The sequence below is a fragment of the Chlorocebus sabaeus genome, chromosome 6, assembly GCF_047675955.1.
Source record: "Chlorocebus sabaeus isolate Y175 chromosome 6, mChlSab1.0.hap1, whole genome shotgun sequence".
NCBI lineage: Eukaryota > Metazoa > Chordata > Mammalia > Primates > Cercopithecidae > Chlorocebus > Chlorocebus sabaeus.
In genome coordinates this window covers 20,463,482-20,483,248 of record NC_132909.1, presented here as the reverse complement: position 1 = coordinate 20,483,248, position 19,767 = coordinate 20,463,482, and the positions used below count along the sequence as shown (strand labels likewise).

At 51.0% G+C, this 19,767-nt stretch overlaps 1 protein-coding gene and 1 long non-coding RNA gene across 3 annotated transcripts; both read left to right on the top strand.

The window, feature by feature from the left end:
- Positions 1-109: 109 nt before the first annotated feature.
- EIF3K (eukaryotic translation initiation factor 3 subunit K) lies at positions 110-17,968 on the top strand. 2 transcript variants are annotated; one of them, XM_007996701.3, is made up of 8 exons: positions 110-369; positions 1,377-1,475; positions 4,558-4,678; positions 6,512-6,586; positions 12,250-12,316; positions 12,421-12,498; positions 15,392-15,517; positions 17,904-17,968. In XM_007996701.3, exons 1-8 carry the CDS (start codon positions 311-313, stop codon positions 17,933-17,935), a joined length of 657 nt encoding a protein of 218 aa, XP_007994892.1. In that variant the 5' UTR covers positions 110-310; the 3' UTR covers positions 17,936-17,968. The 2 variants fall into 2 exon arrangements, with proteins under 2 accessions (XP_007994892.1, XP_007994893.1); XM_007996702.3 differs by lacking the exon at positions 15,392-15,517 and having other exon boundaries at positions 111-369.
- On the top strand, positions 6,593-9,642 carry LOC140711862 (uncharacterized). The gene is made up of 2 exons (XR_012093176.1): positions 6,593-7,994; positions 8,210-9,642. It is a non-coding gene; the product is annotated as an uncharacterized lncRNA (long non-coding RNA).
- Positions 17,969-19,767: the final 1,799 nt, after the last annotated feature.

The window sequence follows — 19,767 nt, the reverse complement described above, 5'->3', positions numbered from 1 at the left end:
TTAGCCCCGCCCCCTCGCCAAGAGAGGCGCCTGCGCACTGGGATACAGTAAGCTTTTTCTCACGCTGTCCGTCCAGCTTGAGTGGAGCGAATGCGCACGCGCTAATTGCCCCTGCGAGGAAGAAGTCACGTGGCAGCCGGAAAGCGTGGCGGCTGCTGCGAGAGCTTGTCCCTTCACCGCCCCCAGGGAGCTGGAGCGACAACAATGACGTCGTTTCCGTTTCCACCACCTCTTCCTTTTCCCGTCCTCGCGGACGCCGTGCCGGGCCGGTGTTAGTCTCCAGCCCTGGTTGTGGAAAGCGACAGAAGTCATGGCGATGTTTGAACAGATGAGAGCTAACGTGGGCAAGTTGCTCAAGGGTATCGACAGGTCTGAGCCCGGTCGGAGGGAGCGCTCTGGCCATGCGGGGCGGAGGGGAGGGTTTTCAGGAGGCAGCAAGGAGTGGTCAGGGTCCTGGGCTTGCCGCGGGGTGGGGTTTCTCTATCCTCCTGGAGGAGGAGATGCTTAAAGAAACGCCCCTGAGCTGGGGGCGGTGACTCACGCCTGTGATCTCAGCACTTTGAGAGGCCAAGGCAGGCGGGTCGCCTGAGCCCAGGAGTTAGAGACCAGCCCGAGCAACAGTCATACCCCGTCTCTAAAAGAAAGAAAGAAACAAACAGCCCTGCAAAGGCCTAGAAGCGAAAGAATCTTGGTACCACTCAGTCTCTTCGTGAATTGCCTTAAGGTTTCCTTCTCTGCCCCGCCTCCTTTGAGTGCCTCTTAATCTCTCCCTTCTCTGCTCCTTACGTCATTCATTCACATGTTTATTGAAATAAAGTGTCAGTGCTAGGCAATGCTGAGAACCACAGGCGAATCAGACAGCGGCAGATCATGCCTTCACGGTCTGAGTTCCCATTCCATGAGGGAGACAAACCTGACATCAGTGATATCCGGGAGAGGTTAGAACCGAAATGGGAGAAGCAAAGGCTAGAGTGTTCAGACGGACATGGGGGAAGTAGGCATCGAGGTAGGCAGGAGAGGATAGGGCTGGATCAGGGTGGAGGCCTGAGCAGGGGAGGAAGGGGTGAGTAGCAGAGGTGTTCAGGAGGCCAGATGCACAAGCTGCAGTGACTGACTGGCTCAGAGGTTGGGGAGGTATCCTAGGCAAGACCCAGGGCTCCAATGGAGTATAGAGCTTAGGTGAGAGGTCTAGGATATGAATAAGTTTTATTAGAGATTATACTGGACATAATTCACTACCTGGATAGAGCAAGTGGCCAGTGCCAGATTTAGAGGGGAAGGGTGGGAGGAGCAGGTTACAGTTGCCCCTGCGACTGTAAAGTGACTGGCCTCAGCTTCTGTCTCCTGTCTGCTCACCTATCTTGATTCTCCTTTAGGTACAATCCTGAGAACCTGGCCACCCTGGAGCGCTATGTGGAGACGCAGGCCAAGGAAAATGCTTATGATCTGGAAGCCAACCTGGCTGTCCTGAAGCTGTAAGTGTCTGGCTGTCTGTCTACACTCCCATTTCAGCAGCTAGCAGGGTGCCACTCCCAGTACAGGGCAAGGGGGTGGCTGGTGGTATCCTGCATGATGCAACATCTCTTGGTGTGCAAGACGAGGAAGCCAAGGAAGTTGGGACAGGAGGAGGGATGGTTTTTGAAAAATCAATTGCCAAGCGCAGTCACTCACACCTGTAATCCCAGCACTTTGGGAGGATGAGGTGAGTGGATCACCTGAGGTACGGAGTTTGAGACCAGCCTGACCAACATAGAGAAATCCCATCTCTGGCCGGGCGCGGTGGCTCAAGCCTGTAATCCCAGCACTTTGGGAGGCTGAGACGGGTGGATCACGAGGTCAGGAGATCGAGACCATCCTGGCTAACACGGTGAAACCCCGTCTCTATTAAAAAAATACAAAAAACTAGCCGGGTGAGGTGGCGGGCGCCTGTAGTCCCAGCTACTTGGGAGGCTGAGGCAGGAGAATGGCGTGAACCCAGGAGGCGGAGCTTGCAGTGAGCTGAGATCCGGCCACTGCACTCCAGCCTGGGCGACAGAGAGACTCCGTCTCAAAAAAAAAAAAAAAAAAAAACCATCTCTGCTAAAAAATACAAAATTAGCCGGCCGTGGTGGCACATGCCTGTAACCCCAGCTACTTGGGAGGCTGAGGCAGGAGAATCGCTTGAACCCGGGATGCGGAGATTGCAGTGAGCCAAGGTCGCACCGTTGCACTCCAGCCTGGGCAACAAGAGCGAAACTCCATCTCAAAAATAAATTAATAATAAAAAATCAATTAGGGTGGCTGCAGGGGCTCATGCCTGTAATCCCAGCACTTTAGGAGGCTGAGGCGAGATACTCACTTGAACCAAAGAGTTCGAGACCAGCCATGGCAACATAGCAAGACCCAACTCTATAAAAAAATTTAAAAATTGGCCGGGCGCGGTGGCTTACGCCTGTACTTTGGGAGGCCGAGGTGGATGAATCACGAGGGTAGGAGATCAAGACCATCCTGGCTAACACAGTGAAACCCCGTGTCTACGGAAAAAAAAATACAAAAGATTAGCCGGGTATGGTGGCGGGGCACCTGTAGTCCCAGCTACTTGGGAGGCTGAGGCAGGAGAATGGCATGAACCCAGAAGGGTTGCAGTGAGCCTAGATCACACCCCTGCATTCCAGCCTGAGCTACACAGTAAGACTCCGTCTCAAAAAAAAACCCATTGTTTTAGTTAATGTAGTGGTGTGTGGCTGTAGTTCCAGCTACTTGAGAGGCTGAAGTGGGAGGATTGCTTAAGCCTGGGGGATCAAGGGTGCAGTGAGCCATGATCGTGCCGCTGCACTCCAGCCTGGGGGACAGAGTGAGACCCTTCGTTTTCTCAAAAAAATAAATAAATAAATTAAATAAGAATTACCAATCTGGGTGACATGGCACAGCCCTGTCTCTACAAAAAATTAGCTGGGCACAGTGGCACACAGCTGTAGTCCCAGCTACTTGGGAGGTTGAGGCAGGAGAATTGCTTGAACCTGGGAGGCAGAGGTTGCAGTGAGCCAGGATCATGTCACTGTACTCCAGCCTGGGCAACAGAGTGAGACCGTGTCTCAAAAATAAAGAATAATTACAGAACACATGTACAGGCAAATACATTAAGCAAACATGTAGTTTAACAAATCATTATAAATGAGAGCCTACATAATCGCCATTTATGTTGCAAAAGTGTTGCTAGCGCCACAGGCCTTTTGCCCCATATGCCCTGTGCCAGCCAACTCCCCTGCTCCCCCATATTCTCATAGCCTGGCTTTATGTGATGGTTTACCATACATGCATCCATCTGAATCAGCTCAGCTCAGGTTTCCCTGCTTTGAACTTGATATAGATGGAGTAGATACAGCACAAACTGTTCTGCATCTTCCATTTGCTACTCATCACTGGGTTTATGGCATCCATCCAGTTTTGTGTGTTTGTTTGTTTGTTTGATGTGGCTCCAGTTTGTTTTCGTGGATGTATACCTCTTCAGTGTGTCACTTGTGTGACTGTCCTAATGATCTCTTCTGGCTCTTGATGGACGTGTGGGTTCTTCCTACCTCCACTTTTTTTTTTTTTTTTTTTTGAGACAGGATCTTCTGTTGCCCAGGCTGTAGTACAGTGGCACAGTCATGGCTCACTGCAGCCTCAGCCTTCTGGACTCAAGGGATCCTCCCGCCTCAGCCTCCTGAATAGCTGGGACTACAGGCACCACCATGCCCAGTTAATTTTACTTGGGTGCTTTCTTGCTTGCTTGCTTTTTTTCCTTTTTCTTTTCTTTTCTTTTTTTTTTTTGAGACAGAGTCTCACCTTGTTGCCCAGGCTGGAGTGCCTTGATGTGATCTCATGATCTCAGCTCACTGCATCCTTTGTCTCCCAGGTTCATGCAATCCTCCTGCCTCAGCCTCCTAAGTAGCTGTGACTAGAGGTATGCGCCACTATGCCCAGCTAATTTTTGTATTTTTAGTAGAGACAGGGCTTTGCCATGTTGGCCAGGCTAGTCTTGAACTCCTGACCTCAGGTGATCCGCTCATCTTGGCCTCCCAAAGTACTGGGATTACAGGCTTGAGCCACCCACCCACCCCCACCCCCCACCTTCTGTTGTCCTCTTTTGCAAGGGAGGAAACTGACAGCCCCTCAGTTTCCTTTCTCTGCTCTTTAGCCTTTCAGTGCCTCTTAATCTCTCTCTTGTCTGCTCCTCATGTCATAAATAAGCAGTCCAGGGTCACTCATCGGGAAGTTTAAACCAAGGCAGTCTGGCTCTGGTTCCTTAGCCACTACTCCAGACTGCTGCTGCTGTTCTCGTTTGTTTGTGAATCACTTAGCAGTGTCTGCCCCACTGGGTGATTGTGAGCATTAACTGTCTCTGTTCACAGAGGAGGAAAGTAGGCTCAGGGAGGTAAGGTTATACAGCCGGGAAGCATTGGGATTGGGATTGGAACCCAGGCATGTCCAATTCCCAAACTCCAGAATAAAGCAGTGGACAGCGTGCCTGGCACCTGGAGAGGGTTGGGAACTTGGAGGTGCCACTGTGGCCACGTCTCTTGTTCTCTTTCTTAGGTACCAGTTCAACCCAGCCTTCTTTCAGACCACGGTCACCGCCCAGATCCTGCTGAAGGCCCTCACCAACCTGCCGCACACAGATTTCACCCTATGCAAATGCATGATCGACCAGGCACATGTATCCTTCCAGCACTGGGGCCAGGGCCTGTGTGGGAAGGGGCCAGAGTCAAGGTGCATGAATTCCCGGGGAGGTGGTCTGTGGGTGCATCCACAAACACCAAGTGCCTGCTCTGGCCCAGCATGGCAGGGTGCTGGACCGTGCTGGGACACTGTGACTGAGACAGGCCTGGGCCCTGTCTTCACGAAGTTGTCACAGTCCAGTGAGGAGGCAGACAGTGATAGACTGGAGTGGCCAAGGTTGGGTTAGAAGAGCCACAGCAGCCGGACACAGTGACTCACACCTCTAATCCCAGCACTTTGAGAGGTTACGGTGGGTGGATCACCTGAGGTCAGGAGTTCGAGACCAGCCTGGCCAACATGGCGAAACCCCATTTCTACAAAAATACAAAAAATTAGCTGGGCACGGTGGCACACACCTATAGTCCCAGCTACTTGGGAGACTGAGGCAGGAGGATCACTTGAACCCGGGAGGTGGAGGTTGCAGTGAGCCAAGATTGTGCTGCTGCACTCCACCCTGGGTGACACAGCGAGACTCTGTCTCAAAAAAAAAAAAAAAAAAAAAGAGCTAGAGCAGGCACCTGACCATTTGGGTGGGGGAATATGTGGACATGAACACAGCCATCTGTATTTACATTTCTATAGAACAATGTCTGGAAAGGTGGAAAAGTGCCCAAGAATTGCAAATGACTGTTAACCTCCTAGGAAGGATGGCTGTGAGACAAGGGAGGGAAGACCTATTTTGCCACTGTTCACTCTTTTGTATTTTTAACTAGAAAATGTTTAAACCAGGGCCTCCTGGAGGAGGGAACATCTAAAACACAAGGAGGTAGGTGAAGGGGTAGGCAGAGGTGATCCAGGCAGAGAGGACACTCATGGGCTAAAGGAAGTAAAGCTCGGTGCTGTCTTTCAGAAATAGTAGAGGAAGCTTGACATGGGAATGATTTTAGGTGGTTTTTTTGTGTTTGTTTGTTTGTTTGTTTTGAGATGGAGCCTTGCTCTGTCACCCAGGCTGGAGGGCAGTGGCATGATCTCGGCTCACTGCAACCTCCACCTCCCAGGTTCAAGCTATTCTCTTGCCTCAGCCTCCTGAACAGCTGGGACAACAGGTGCACGCCACCATGCCCGGATAATTTTTGCATTTTTAGTAGAGACGGGGTTTCACCATGTTGGCCAGGCTGCTCTCGAACTCCTGACCTCAGGTGATCTGCCCGCCTCAGCCTCCCAAAGTGCTGGGATTACAGGTGTAAGCCACCATGCCCAGCCTATAGGTTTTATTTTATTAGTAGTAATAGTAGATTTTTTTGTTGTTAATATTTTCTTTCTTTTTTTTTTTTTGAGACAGAGTCTCGCTCTGTCACCCAGGCTGGAGTACAATGTCGTGATCTCGGCTCACTGCAGCCTCCTCCTCCCAGGTTCAAGTGATTCTCCTGCCTCAGCCCCCCGAGTAGCAGGGACTACAGGCATGTGCCACCACACCCGGCTGGTTTTTTGTATGTTTAGTAGAGATGGGGTTTCACCATGTTGGCCAGGCTGGTCTCAAACTCTTGACCTCAGGTGATCCACCTGCCTTGGCCCCCCAAAGTGCCAGGATTACAGGTGTGAGCCACCAGGACTGGCACGTCATTTCTTTTCTTTTGCCATTACAGTCCTGCAGCCAACATCCTTTCTCCTGCATACACCTGCGGGAGAAATAAGCTGGCTTCCTTTTCCAGCTCTTTTTCTGAGCTGAACCTTTGGAAGAAAGCAGCCAGAAGAAGGTAGGTGGGGAGCGGTGACCTGTGGCCCAGCCTTAGCTCCAAAGCCAGTTTTCCTTAATGCTTCCTCCTACCAGCAAGAAGAAAGGCCAATCCGACAGATTTTGTACCTTGGGGACCTGCTGGAGACCTGCCACTTCCAGGCCTTCTGGGTAACTTCCGTGGGGTCCAGGGACAGGGGAGATGGCAGCGCCATGTGGAGCTGAATGCTAAAAGTAACAATGGTGCACAGAGCCTGGCTTCCTGCTTTGGCAGTGGGCCCAGTGCTCCACATGTGTGTTTTTGAGGAATCATCATCCTCTTGCGGGGCGGGTACTCACAGGTCCTCCCTGTGCCCACAGGCTGAGGCTGACCCTTTCCCCTCTCTCCCATCTTTCCACTGGGCCCTCTACTACATACTGTTAATCAGAAGAAGTCTTCCAATGGCTGTGTGTACTGACTCACCCCTGTGATTCCAGTATCTTGTGGAGGCCGAGGTAGGACGATTGCTTGAGGCCAGGAGTTGCAGATCAGCCTGAGCAACATAGTGAGACCTCATCTCTACAAAATTGAAAATTAATTGGGTGTGGTGGCACGTGCTTGTACTCCCAGCTACCCAGGAGGCTAAGGTGGGAGGATCGCTTGAGCCTGCGAGTGAGCCATGATCACACCACTGTACTCCAGCCTGGGCAACGGAGCAAGACCGTGTCTCAAGAAAGAGAAATTCTTCGTTTCTTCTGCCTGTCTGACACACTCTGCCCTTCTTTTTTTTTTTTTTTGAGACGGAGTCTCGCTCTGTCGCCCAGGCTGGAGTGCAGTGGCGCAATCTCGGCTCACTGCAAGCTCCGCCTCCCGGGTTCACGCCATTCTCCTGCCTCAGCCTCCCGAGTAGCTGGGACTACAGGCGCCCGCCACTGCGCCCGGCTAATGTTTTGTATTTTTAGTAGAGACGGGGTTTCACCGTGGTCTCGATCTCCTGACCTTGTGATCCGCCCGCCTCGGCCTCCCAAAGTGCTGGGATTACAGGCGTGAGCCACCGCGCCCGGCAGCCCTTCTTGCTCTAACTGGAACCTGGCCCCCGACTTCTGCAGCCTCCTGAGTGGGAAGCTAGTTCACCTCCTGGCTCCTATCTCTTCTGATACTCTCAGTCTTTTTTGTTGTTTTTTGTTTGTTTTTTGTGTTTTGTTTTTTTTGAGATAGAGTCTCACGCTGTTGCCTAGGCTGGAGTATAGTGGCACGATCTTGGCTCACTGCAACCTCTGCCTCCCGGGTTCAAGTGATTCTCCTGCCTCCCGATTCGCTGGCACTACAGGCACTAACTAATTTTTATATGTATTTTTTATTTTATTTTATTTTTTTTGAGACAGAGTCTCACTCTCTTGCCCAGGCTGGAGTGCAGTGCAGCAATCTCGGCTCACTGCAACCACCGTCCCTGCCCCAAGTTCAACCGATTCTCTTGCCTCAGCCTCCCAAGTGGCTGCAGTTACAGGCACATGCCATCACCCTGGCTAATTTTTGTATTTTTAGTAGAGACGGGGTTTTGCCATGTTGTCCAGGCTGGTCTTGAACTCCCGGCCTCAGGTGATCTGCCTGCCTCAGCCTCCCAAAGTGCTGGGATTACAGGTGTGAACCACCGCGCCAGGCCAGAAACCCCCAGTCTTGAAGTGCGTGTGTCATCACTTCCTGCCTGGTATCAGTCCCTCTGGTGACTGCTCTTTGTTTCTTGAAGAATTCGGCTCCTGGCCGGGCGTGGTGGCTCACACCTGTAATCCCAGCACTTTGAGAAGCTGAGGCAGGTGGATCACTTGAGGTCAGGAGTCTGAGACCAGCCTGACCAACATGGAGAAACACTATCTCAACTAAAAATACAAAATAGCCTGGTGAGGTGGCGCACGCCTGTAATCCTAGCTCCTCGGGAGGCTGAGGCAGGAGAATTGCTTGAACCCAGGAGGCAGAGGTTGCGGTGAGGTGAGATCAGGCCACTGCACTCCAGCCTGGGCAAGACTCCGTCTCAGAAAAAAAAAACAACAGAATTCAGCTCCTTCTCACTGGCGTTCTCTGCCACTCTTGCCCTAATTCTTAGATGCTTAGAAAGTAACACAGAGGATCTTTTGACCACCCAGACCTCTGGGTCCCTTGCTGTCTTGGCCAGCTATCTTGTACTGCATTTGACCTCAGTCCTTCTCTTCCAGTCATACCCTGGGCCAGTTCTCTGCACATTGGACCTCTGAGGCAATTATTTTCTTTCTTTTTTTTTTTTTCTGTTTTGTTTTGTTTTGTTTTGTTTGAGACAGTGTCTTGCTGTGTGAGCAGGCTGGAATGCAGTGGCGCAATCTCAACTCACTGCAACCTCCACCTTCTGGGTTCAAGCGATTTTCCTGTCTCAGCCTCCCAGGTAGCTGGGACTACAGGCATGTGCCACCACGTCTGGCTAATTTTTATATTTTTAGTAGAGATGGGGTTTCACCATGTTGGCCAGGCTGGTCTCAAACTCCTGACCTCAAGTGATCTCCCTGCCTCGGCCTCCCAAAGTGCTGGGACTACAGGTGTCAGCCACCGCGCCCAGCCCTCTGAGGCATTTTTAAAAATTGATACTGAAACATGGGTCCTGCCCTCACAGAGTCTGATGTAATTGGTTTGGTGTAGCCTAGGCCTTGGGATTTTAAAAAGTTACCCTGGATGATTTGGACATCTGGCCAATGTTGGGAGCCACTGCCCTCACCAATAATGGCTCCCTTCCTCCTCCTGTGAGTTTCCAGCATCTCCATTCTTGCCACTTCCTCCCAGCTTCTCAGCTCACCCCCACAGGTTCTCCACCCCCACATTCTTGGGCCTGACCATTAGCTCCAACCCTCCGTCTCTGCATTCTTCTCTGTTTCGCTTCCTTCTCTTAAATTGCATGTGCTGGCCGGGTGTGGTGGCTCACGCCTGTAATCCCAGCACTTTGGGAGGCTGGGGTGGACGGATTGCCTGAGGTCAGGAGCTCGAGACCAGCCTGACCAACATGGAGAAACCCCATCTCTACTAAGAATACAAAGTTGGCCGGGCGTGGTGGCGCATGCCTGTAATCCCAACTACTCGAGAGGCTGAGGCAGGAGAATTGCTTGAACCTGGGAGGCAGAGGTTGCACTAAGCCGAGATCATGCCATTGTCCTACAGTCTGAGCAACAAGAGCGAAACTCCATCTCAAAAAAAAAAAAAAAAAATGCATGTGCCTCCCCTGTCCCCAGCTGCAGCGGTGGTTTTGCTTCCTTCCCCAACTCCTGGACGTTTGCTCATGCTTTATCTGTCTCCCTTTCTTCTCACCTCAACTTATGATCTGGCTTCTTGTCTCGGGAGAAAATAGAAGCAGCCACTGCAGAAATTGCACCTGTTCTCATCCCAGACCCTGACATTTTATGTGTGGCTGACTGCATACTTTTTTGTTTTTAATTCTTAAACATTTTATTTTTTATTCAAGTAAGAAATTATTGATTAGCTTCAGTTAATCCTACAAAGAAAATGATCAAATGCTTAAAATAATAGAGTTTACTAGTTCTACAAACGACTGTTCTCACTAGCAAACTAGCAAATGAGATGTGTTGGAGATCTTAGACCTATTCCATGTAACAGACAGGTTTTTTTTGTTTGTTTTGTTTTGTTTTTCAAGACACGGTCTCTCACTCTGTCGCCCAGGCCACGGTGCGGTGATGCAAACACAGCTCACTGCAGCTTCGACCTCCCAGGCTCCAGTGATCAAGTGATCCTCCCACTTCAGCCTCCTGAGTAGCTGGGACTATAGACCTGCGCCACCACGCTTGGCTAATTTTTGTATTTTTAGTAAAAGTGGGGTTTTGCCATGTTGACCAGGCTGTCTTGAACTTCTGGCCTCAAGTGATCCTCCTGCTTCAGCCTCCCAAAGTGCTGGGATTACAGGTTGAGCCATCACGCCCGGCCTCAAATCTGAATTTCTGCCCACCTCACTGGCTGCACCTTCCTGGCATCCATGTAGGGGATTCCTTCCCTTCTGTTGGAGGGAACCTGTACCACAGAGCTGACTTTTGAGCAGAAACCTGAAGGAGGTGAGGGTGGTAGCCATGGAGGAGGAGAATTCCACACACAGGCCCTGAGGTGGGCAGGTGCCTGGTAGGTTTGGGGAGCATCAGGGAAGCGCCTGTGGCTGAAGCAGGGTGAGTGAGGAGCGAGTGGGCAGAGGTGAGGGCACAGAGGTGACAGGCAGATTCTGTGTGGCCTCATGGGCTATGGTAGGAAAATTGGCCTTTTCTCTGAGTGGGACAGAAGCAAGGGGAGGTGGCTGCATACACTTAGCCAATATGTGTCTGTCCCCTTTCTCAGGGCTCTGGTTTCTGCCTGCCAGGTTCAAGCCTCACCTCCAGGATTTTGGGTAAATCACTTAGCTGCCCTGGTCTCCTCATCTCTAAAATGGATGTAACTTACATCACAGGGCTGCACTCAGATGAATGGCTAGCATGTAGGATCAGTGCTCAAATGGTAGCTGCTAATTTTTTTTTTTTTTTTTTCCTGAGATGGAGTATGGCTGTGTTGCCCGGGCTAGAGTGCAGTGATATGATCTTGGTTTGCTGCAACCTCCACCTCCCAGGTTCAAGTGATTCTCCTGTCTCATCCTTCCCAGTGGCTGGGATTACAGATTACAGGCACCCACCACTACACCCGGCTTATTTATTTATATTTTTATATATATATATGTTTTATTTATTTATTTATTTTTTTGAGACGGAGTCTCGCTCTGTCGCCCAGGCTGGAGTTCAGTGGCGCAGTCTCAGCTCACTGCAACCTCTGCCTGTTAAGTGATTCTCCTGCCTTAACCTCCCAAGTAGCTGGGTCTGCAGGCACGTGCCACCACACGTGGCTAATTTTTTGTATTTTTAGTAGAGACGGAGTTTCACCATGTTAGCTGGAATGGTCTCAATCTCCTGACCTCATGATTGCCTGTCTTAGCCTCCCAAAGTGCTGTGATTACAAGTGTGAGCCACCACACCCAGCCTAATTTCTGTTTTTTTGTTTATTTGTTTGTTTGTTTGTTTGTTTGTTTTTGAGAGGGAGTCTCCCTCTGTCGCCCAGGCTGGAATGCAGTGGTGTGATCTCAGCTCACCACAACCTCCACCTCCTGGGTTGAAGCGAATTCTCCTGCCTCAGCCTCCCGAGTAGTTGGGATTACAGGGATGTGCCACCATGCCTTGCTAATTTTGTAATTTTAGTAGAGTCAGGGTTTCTCCATGTTGGTCAGGCTGGTCTCAAACTCCTGACCTCAGGTGATCCGCCCGCCTCAGCCTCCCAAAGTGCTGGGATTACAGGCATAAACCACTGCATCTGGCTAATTTCTATATTTTTAGTAGAGACGGGGTTTCACCATGTTGGCCAGGCTGTTCTTGAACTCCTGACCTCAAGTGATCCACCCACCTCAGCTTCCCAGAGTGCTGGGATTATAGGCGTGAGCCACCGCACATGGCCTGGTAGCTGCTATTCTTGTTAAAATTACTGATATGAACGTTGTTGATACGTAAGATTACCAGTGTAGGCTGGGAGTGGTGGCTCACGCCTGTAATCCCAACGCTTTGGGAGACCAACGTGAGCAGATCACTTGAGCCCAGGAGTTTGAGAGATCAGCCTGGGCAATATAGTGAGACCTTGTCTCTGTAACAACCGCAGCAACAAAATCCCAGCACTTTGGGAGGCTGAGGCAGGAAGATCACTTGAGCCCAGAAATTCAAGACCAGCCTGGGCAACATAGTGAGACCCCAACCCTATAAATAAATAAAAATAAAGGCAAATAATTTAAAAGAATAAACATTGTGAACATCAATTCCCATCACAGCAAGCCCTGGATGAAAACATGGACCTCTTGGAAGGTATAACTGGCTTTGAAGACTCTGTCCGAAAGTGTAAGTCCCTCTCTGAGGCTGGGCTTCCCAAGGGGAAGGGGTAGGGAGTGGCAGCCAGGCCCGGGGGAACAGCTCCTCACCAGTTTTGTCTCTGACCTCCACAGTTATCTGCCATGTTGTGGGTATCACTTACCAGCACATCGACCGCTGGCTGCTGGCCGAGATGCTCGGGGATCTGTCGGGTAATGCCTTCTGGGTCCTGGTGCACATCTGGGAGGTTGGGGGTGGCCAGGGCAGTGGACCTCAGTCAGCTCCTCCAACGAGCCTGTGCAGGTCTCATCAGGTCAGCATGGAAGGCCCAACCCAGGGAGGAAATAAGAACCTGGTATAAGACAGTCCCTACCCTGAGGGAGATCCTATGCCATTTGCTCATTTCTTCTGCATTAATTGAGTGCCTACCGTGTATCAGGCAGTGTGCTAAACTGGGCCTGCAGCAGTAAACAAAGTGGGATGGCTCCAATTCATTCTCATGGAGGCAGCAAAGCACATGGCAACGTGTAGGTGTCCAGTGGCAATTCATGTCGTGAAGGAAAGCAAGACAGCTCACAGACCAGCGGCATCTGAGCCCTTTCCTCCGTGGAGTGAGGCCCGTGGGCTGAGGTAGAGCAGAGGAGGAGTGTGGAGCAGGGCCCTGACTTCTGACGTTCATGGGCGGGGTAGCCCCAGTGTATATGGCCAGAGCAGAGTGAGCATGGGCAGGAGTAGAGAGGTGGAGGTTGGAGGGGCATCTCCAGGTCATGTGGGGCCTCGGGAGGACCTTGTCCTTTCCCCTGAGTGAGAAGGAGCCACCGGAGGGCTCTGAGCAGGGGAAGGCTCTGATCAGATAGATATTTTTTAAAGATCCCTCCAAAAACAAAAAAAAAGGAAAAATAACATATTTGCTTAGTTTTGTGAAAAGAAACGTAGAAAAGGAAGTCAACAAACTAAGGAAGGCCAGGTGCAATGGCTCACGCCTGTAATCCAGCATTTTGGGAGGCTGAGGTGGGTGGATCATCTGTGGTCAGGAGTTCGAGACCAGCCTGCCCAACATGGTAAAACCCCCCTCTCTACTAAAAATACAAAAATTTGCTGGCTGTGGTGGCGTGCACCTGTAATCCCAGCTACTTGGGAGGCTGAGGCAGGGTTGAATTGCTTCAACCCAGGAGGCAGAGGTTGCAGTGAGCTGAGATCGTGCTATTGCACTCCAGCCTGGTTGATAAGATTGAAACTCCGTCTAAAAAAAAAAAAAGAAAAGAAACGAAACTAAGGAAGGCCACGTGCGATGGCTTATACCAGTGAGGCAGGTAGATCACGTGAGGTCAGGAGATCAAGACTAGCCTGGCCGACATGGTAAAACCCCGTCTCTACTAAAAATACAAAAATTAGTTGGGCGTATTGGCATGTGCCTATAATCCCAGCTCTTCGGGAGGCTGAGGCAGGAGAATCGCTTGAACCTGGGAGCAGAGGTTGCAGTGAGCCAAGATCATACCACTGCACTCCAGTCTGGGCACTTTTAATAGAGATGGAGTTTCACCACGTTGGCCAGGCTGGTTTTGAGCTCCTGACCTCAAGTGATCCACCCACTTTGGCCTCCCAAAGTGCTGGGATTACAGGCGTGAGCTACTGCATCCAGCCAAGTAAAAGCTAACTTTTTTTTTTGAAACGGAGTCTGGCTCTGTCACCCAGGCTGGAGTGCAGTGGCATAATCTCGGCTCACTGCAACCTCCTCCTCCCAGTTTCAAACAATTCTCCTGCCTCAGCCTTCCAAATAGCTGGGGCTACAGGCCCCCGCCACCTCGCCCAGCTAATTTTTTTTTTTTTTTTTTTTTTTTTTTTTTTAAGCAGAGACGGGGTTTCACCATGTTGGCCAGGCTGGTCTTGAACTCATGAACTCAAGTGATCTGCCTGCCTTGGCCTCCCAAAGTGCTGGGATTACAGGCGTGAGCCACCATGCCTGGCCAAGTGGAAGCTAACTTTTATTGGACGTTTTATGTCATGCATTGTACTAAGTGCTTTATATCAGGTAGATGTTTTATATATTTAACAGTGAAAGGAAATTAAAGGATGTGAACATGCCTTAGAATTGAATATAAAGAGAATTATATGAACCTGTATCAAAATGATAATAGTCACACAGAAAATTATTTCAGGTAACTGAACACTATTCTGGCCATACATTCTTACAGGCAGGTTGTTGTTTTTTTTTTTTTTCCCCTTCTGCTTTTAGAGATGGGGATCTTACTTTGTTGCCCAGGCTGATCTCAAACTCCTGGGCTCAAGTGATCCTCCCACCTCAGCCTCCCAAAGTGCTGGGATTACTGGCATGAGCCACCGCGCCTGGCCCTGGCCATATTTTCTAAGGGCAAAAAAAGTGTATCGTGGCCGGGCGTGGTGGCTCACACCTGTAATCCCAGCACTTTGGGAGGCCGAGGTGGGCAGATCACCTGAGGTTGGGAGTTCGAAACCAGCCTGACCAACATTGGAGAAACCTCGTCTCTACTAAAAATACAAAATTAGCCAGGTGTGGTGGCGCATGCCTGTAATCCTAGTTACTCGGGAGGCTGAGGCAAGAGAACTGCTTGAACCCAGGAGGCGGAGGTTGCAGTGAGTCGAGTTCACGCCATTGCCCTCCAGCCTGGGCAACAAGAGAAAAACTCCGTCTCAAAAAAATACACACACACACACACACACACACACACACACACACACACACAGTTTGTGGTAACGGTCATATCATAATTTTGCAACCATTTCATATAGGTTGTGGGAAAAGGTAGATAAATACGCTGCTCTTGTTAGGAACCAAGATTTGCCCAGGGAGAGAAAAGAGAGGAATAGAAAATAAAAGAAATTAAGGCAGAAGCCCCACGTGAGACTGAGAGAGCTCAAAGGCTCCCTCTGGCGGCCGTTCAGAGAATGACCTGTGGAAGGGCAGGGGCAGCAGCAGCAGCAAGGAGAACAGCTGCTGCTGTCCAGGAGATGCCAGTGGGCAAGGGGGGCTGCCCTGGCTTCCTGAGCCATGACTCTGTTGCCTCCCAGTCCCCTGAAACTGGGATCAGGGTGACCGAAGCCTCTCACTGCCCCTGTCACCTGCAGACAGCCAGCTAAAGGTGTGGATGAGCAAATACGGCTGGAGTGCTGACGAGTCGGGGCAGATCTTCATCTGTAGCCAAGAAGAGAGCATTAAACCCAAAAACATTGTGGAGAAGATTGACTTTGACAGTGAGTGGTGGCCCACGGCCTCGGGCCTTGGGGTTAAGGGGGTGCCTCTCAAGGGAGGCCGAGGCAGGGGCCCAGAGGACCTGGGTACATTTGCTCATGTTCTGGGCTGGGAAGTCTGCACCTGCCAGATTCCATTCACCTTGTGTCTCGGGGCTCCTACCCAGGGAGCAATAGCCGGGAGCTGGGTGATCTTCCCTGAAACTTCTAGGCCCTGTGTCCTGCCTCATAGCACTCAGCAAGACTTCCTGGGGCCCAGCGGGGCCTCACAGGGGGTCTCTGCACCCTTACTCGTCCCTGAGGCCGGTCTGGTTGGCCCTCTTTTATCCTTGGGGTACCCAGGCCTCATGTGCAGACTTGGAGTCTGGTGAACAGTAGGAATCTTGATCCTCTACTTTGGGTGATTTCACATCTTTGTGCCTCAGTTTTCTCATCTAAAAAATGGGGACGGCTGGGCGCGGTGGCTCAAGTCTGTAATCCCAGCACTTTGGGAGGCCGAGACAGGCGGATCACAAGGTCAGGAGATCGAGACCATCCTGGCTAACACGGTGAAACCCCGTCTCTACTAAAAAAATACAAAAAAACTAGCCGGGCAAGGTGGCGGGCGCCTGTAGTCCCAGCTACTCGGGAGGCTGAGGCAGGAGAATGGCGTAAACCCAGGAGGCGGAGCTTGCAGTGAGCCGAGATCTGGCCACTGCACTCCAGCCTGGGCGACAGCGCGAGACTCCATCTCAAAAAAAAAAAAAAAAAAGGGGGACGACTGCAACAGTAACTATGATAAACACTGTGTAGGTCCTTACATTTACATTGTTTGATCCTCAGTTGCTAAATTACATAAATAGTATTATATCTACCTCATGGAATCATAAGTGTGAATGCTTGTATAACACTTAGCAAAGAACCAGTCACACCGTTTGTTAAATATTCATTATGACCATCATCTACACACATGTAACTAGCAGAGGCTCAACTGCTTGCTCAACTAAAAAGAGTGCAGTGGCTACTCCGGCAGCGGGGGCTGCTTCACTGCCGCTCATCGTGGCACCGAGCAGGTATCCTGGAGCCGGGGAGAAAGGCACAGGCGGGCCGCTCCCTTCATCCCAGGTCTCCCCCACCCTCTTGAGTGTGAATCAGGTGTTTTAAAGATGTATTTGGTACAACATGGCTTCTTAACACAAACCAGCTAATTTTGTACTTAACTGGGGAACAGCATTGAGCAGGCAGCCATCTGCGCACTTGCGGCCCGTGGTATCTCACCTCTAAATGCCACGTGACTGCTGTGTCAGGGTTCTCGGTGAGAACTCCAGCAAAAGATTCTGTAGTGAGGAAAGGGCCTCCTTTTTTCTCCCCTTTGGCTTCTGTCACCCCACCCCACCTTCCTGACCTTTTAGGTCACGGGTGGAGAGGGCAGTGCTAAGTCAACAAGGAAGAGGAGGAGGAAGGTGTGAATCTTAGGGATGTAGGAGCCCAGCCCTGCCGGGGGAGTAGATGGGAGGATTCCCTCTGTCTCAGTCCTGGCTCCATTGCTCTGTGTCCTGGGTCCAACAGGATAGGTTCAAAATACTTGGGAGACTGAGGCAGGAGAATCGCTTCAACCCGGAAGGTGGAGGTTGCAGTGAGCTGAGATCGCTCCACCGCACTCCACCCTGGGCAACAGAATGAGACTCTGTCTCAAAAAAAAAACTTGAGTATCCTGCAAATAGTACATAGTAAATATTATTATCATGTAGGTAATTACAAACAACTCTTCCTTGGCACTTTGTTCTCAGCACCTCGTTTGGTCCTACAATCCTATAGGGTAGGTGCTTCTTTTTTTTTTTTTTTTTTTGTTGAGACGGAGTCTCGCTGTGTCACCCAGGCTGGAGTGCAGTGGCCGGATCTCAGCTCACTGCAAGCTCCGCCTCCCGGGTTTACGCCATTCTCCTGCCTCAGCCTCCGAGTAGCTGGGACTACAGGCGCCCGCCACCACGCCCGGCTAGTTTTTTGTATTTTTTAGTAGAGACGGGGTTTCACCATGTTAGCCAGGATGGTCTCGATCTCCTGACCTCGTGATCCACCCGCTTCGGCCTCCCAAAGTGCTGGGATTACAGGCTTGAGCCACCGCGCCCGGCCAGGTGCTTCTTAAAGATAGGAAGGTGATGCTCAGAGATGTTCAGTAACTTGTCCAAGTGACCCAGCTGTTAATTGGCAGAGCAGGGATTCGAACCTAGCCCTCCTTGCTCCAGAGTCCATGTTTTTAAAATACTGCACCAAGCTGCTTTTGTGATGGTAACCGGGGCCTGGAAGAAGTTTGTGATCTCCCCCTAAAGAATTGTGGGTGCTGTAGCAGGTAGCTGGAGATTTGTCTCCTGCCCTTCTCACCTTCACTCTGGTCTCTCCTTCCCTACAGGTGTGTCCAGCATCATGGCCTCCTCCCAGTAACTGCAGGTGTTTAATAAAGATGTGTTGACTCAGCCCTACCGTCTCCTCCCTGGCTTCCTGCTCTGCCCCTTGCCCACCAGAGGGAGCCCAGGAGCAGGCCTCTGCTCTGAGTGGGCCCCCCTCCACCACCACAACACCCCACCACACCACACCCCCATGGTGGGGTTTCCGCCTCCTTTTTCCCCCAGCTTCGACTTCCTCCCTTGCCCCACCCTGCCTTCCTGACCTTTTAGGTCTTGGGCCGGGAGGGCAGCATTGACTCAGCAAGGAGGAGGGAGTATGAATGGTATGTAGCAGCCCAGCCCTGTGGTGGAGGCTGAGCACGTCTGGGAGGAGTGAAGGTGAAGGTTCCCTCTGTCTTGATGGTGGCTCTGTTGCTTTGTGACCTTGGTCAAGGCACTGTGCCTCTCTTTTTTTTTGAGACGGAGTCTTGCTCTGTCGCCCAGGCTGGAGTGCCGTGGCACAATCTCGGCTCACTGCAAGCTCTGCCTTCTGGGTTCACGCCATTCTCCTGCCTCAGCCTCCCGAGTAGCCGGGACTACAGGCACCCGCCACCATGCTTGGCTAATTTTTTGTATTTTTAGTAGAAATGGGGTTTTACTGTGTTAGCCAGGATGGTCTTGATCTCCTGACCTCGTGATCCGCCCACCTGAGTCTCCCAAAGTGCTGGGATTAGAGGCGTGAGCCACTGCGCCCGGCCGGGACTGCGCCTCTCTAATTCTCAGTTTCTTCTGCAGAAGGGGAAGAATAATGCACCCTTCTGAAACCTGTGAGGGTTCCTCCAGCCCTTGCCAGTAAAGGCCTGAGATCGGGGCCTGTCGTTGCTCTTAGAAAATGTGAGCCACAGGCCGGGTGCAGTGGTTCACGCCTGTAATCCCAACACTTCGGGAGGCCAAAGCAGGAGGATTGCTTGAGCCCTGGAGTTTGAGACCAGCCTGGGGAATAAAGCAAGACTCTGTCTCTAAAAAAAAAATTTTTTTTTTTTTTTTTTTTTTGAGATGGAGGCTCACTCTGTTGCCCAGGCTGGAGTACAGTGGCACGATCTCAGTTCACTGCAGTCTCAGCTCACTGCAACCTCCATCTCCCAGGTTCAAGCAGTTGTGCCTCAGCCTCCCAAGTAACTGGGACTACAGGCACACACCGCCATGCCCAACTAATTTTTTCATGTTTTAGTAGAGATGGGGATTCATCATGTTGCCCAGGCTGGTCTTGAACTCCTGGGCTCAGGCAGTCCGCCTGCTTCGGCCTTCCAGAGTGCTAGGAATACACACGTGAGCCACTGTGCCTGACCAAAAAGTTTATTTTAAATAGCTGGGCATGGTGGCACATGCCTATAGTCCCAGCTATTTGGGAGGCTGAGGTCGGCAAATCCCCTGAGCCCAGGAAGTCAAGGCTGCATTGAGCCGTGATCACACCACTGCACTCCAGCCTGGGTGACAGACCCTGTCTCAAAAAGGAAAATATAAGCCATTGTTAATTTCAGGCTCAGAAGCGTTTGTCACCAAGGTTGCAAGCTAGTCCTCACTACTATTCCGTAAGGAGAGACTTCATGAGAAAATTAGTATATATATTTTTTCCTCTCAAGGTGTCATAGGTAGACAGCCCCTTCAGCCACACCAGTCTTCCCAAGTCCCAGCCCGCTCCCCTGGTTAGTGTTACCTGAAGGAGACCTGACTCACCTCACATGTTCATTCCCATCTTACCTGAGGAATTTGGGGCACTCGCAGTGGCCCTTAGGCAGTGCTTTTCCCCTCTGAGCATATTGCCTGGAGGGACGGGGGGTTGGGGGAATGCAGGAATTAAAAAGACCATGTAGAGGCTGGTTTATGCCT

Excerpts from the sequence above, each read along its gene's own strand:
- EIF3K (XM_007996701.3), top strand. The coding sequence starts at position 311 with ATGGCGATGTTTGAACAGATGAGAGCTAACGTGGGCAAGTTGCTCAAG. Across the intron at positions 1,476-4,557 it reads AACCTGGCTGTCCTGAAGCT|GTACCAGTTCAACCCAGCCT; the intron begins GTAAGTGTCTGG and ends TCTCTTTCTTAG. Across the intron at positions 12,499-15,391 it reads GATGCTCGGGGATCTGTCGG|ACAGCCAGCTAAAGGTGTGG; the intron begins GTAATGCCTTCT and ends TGTCACCTGCAG.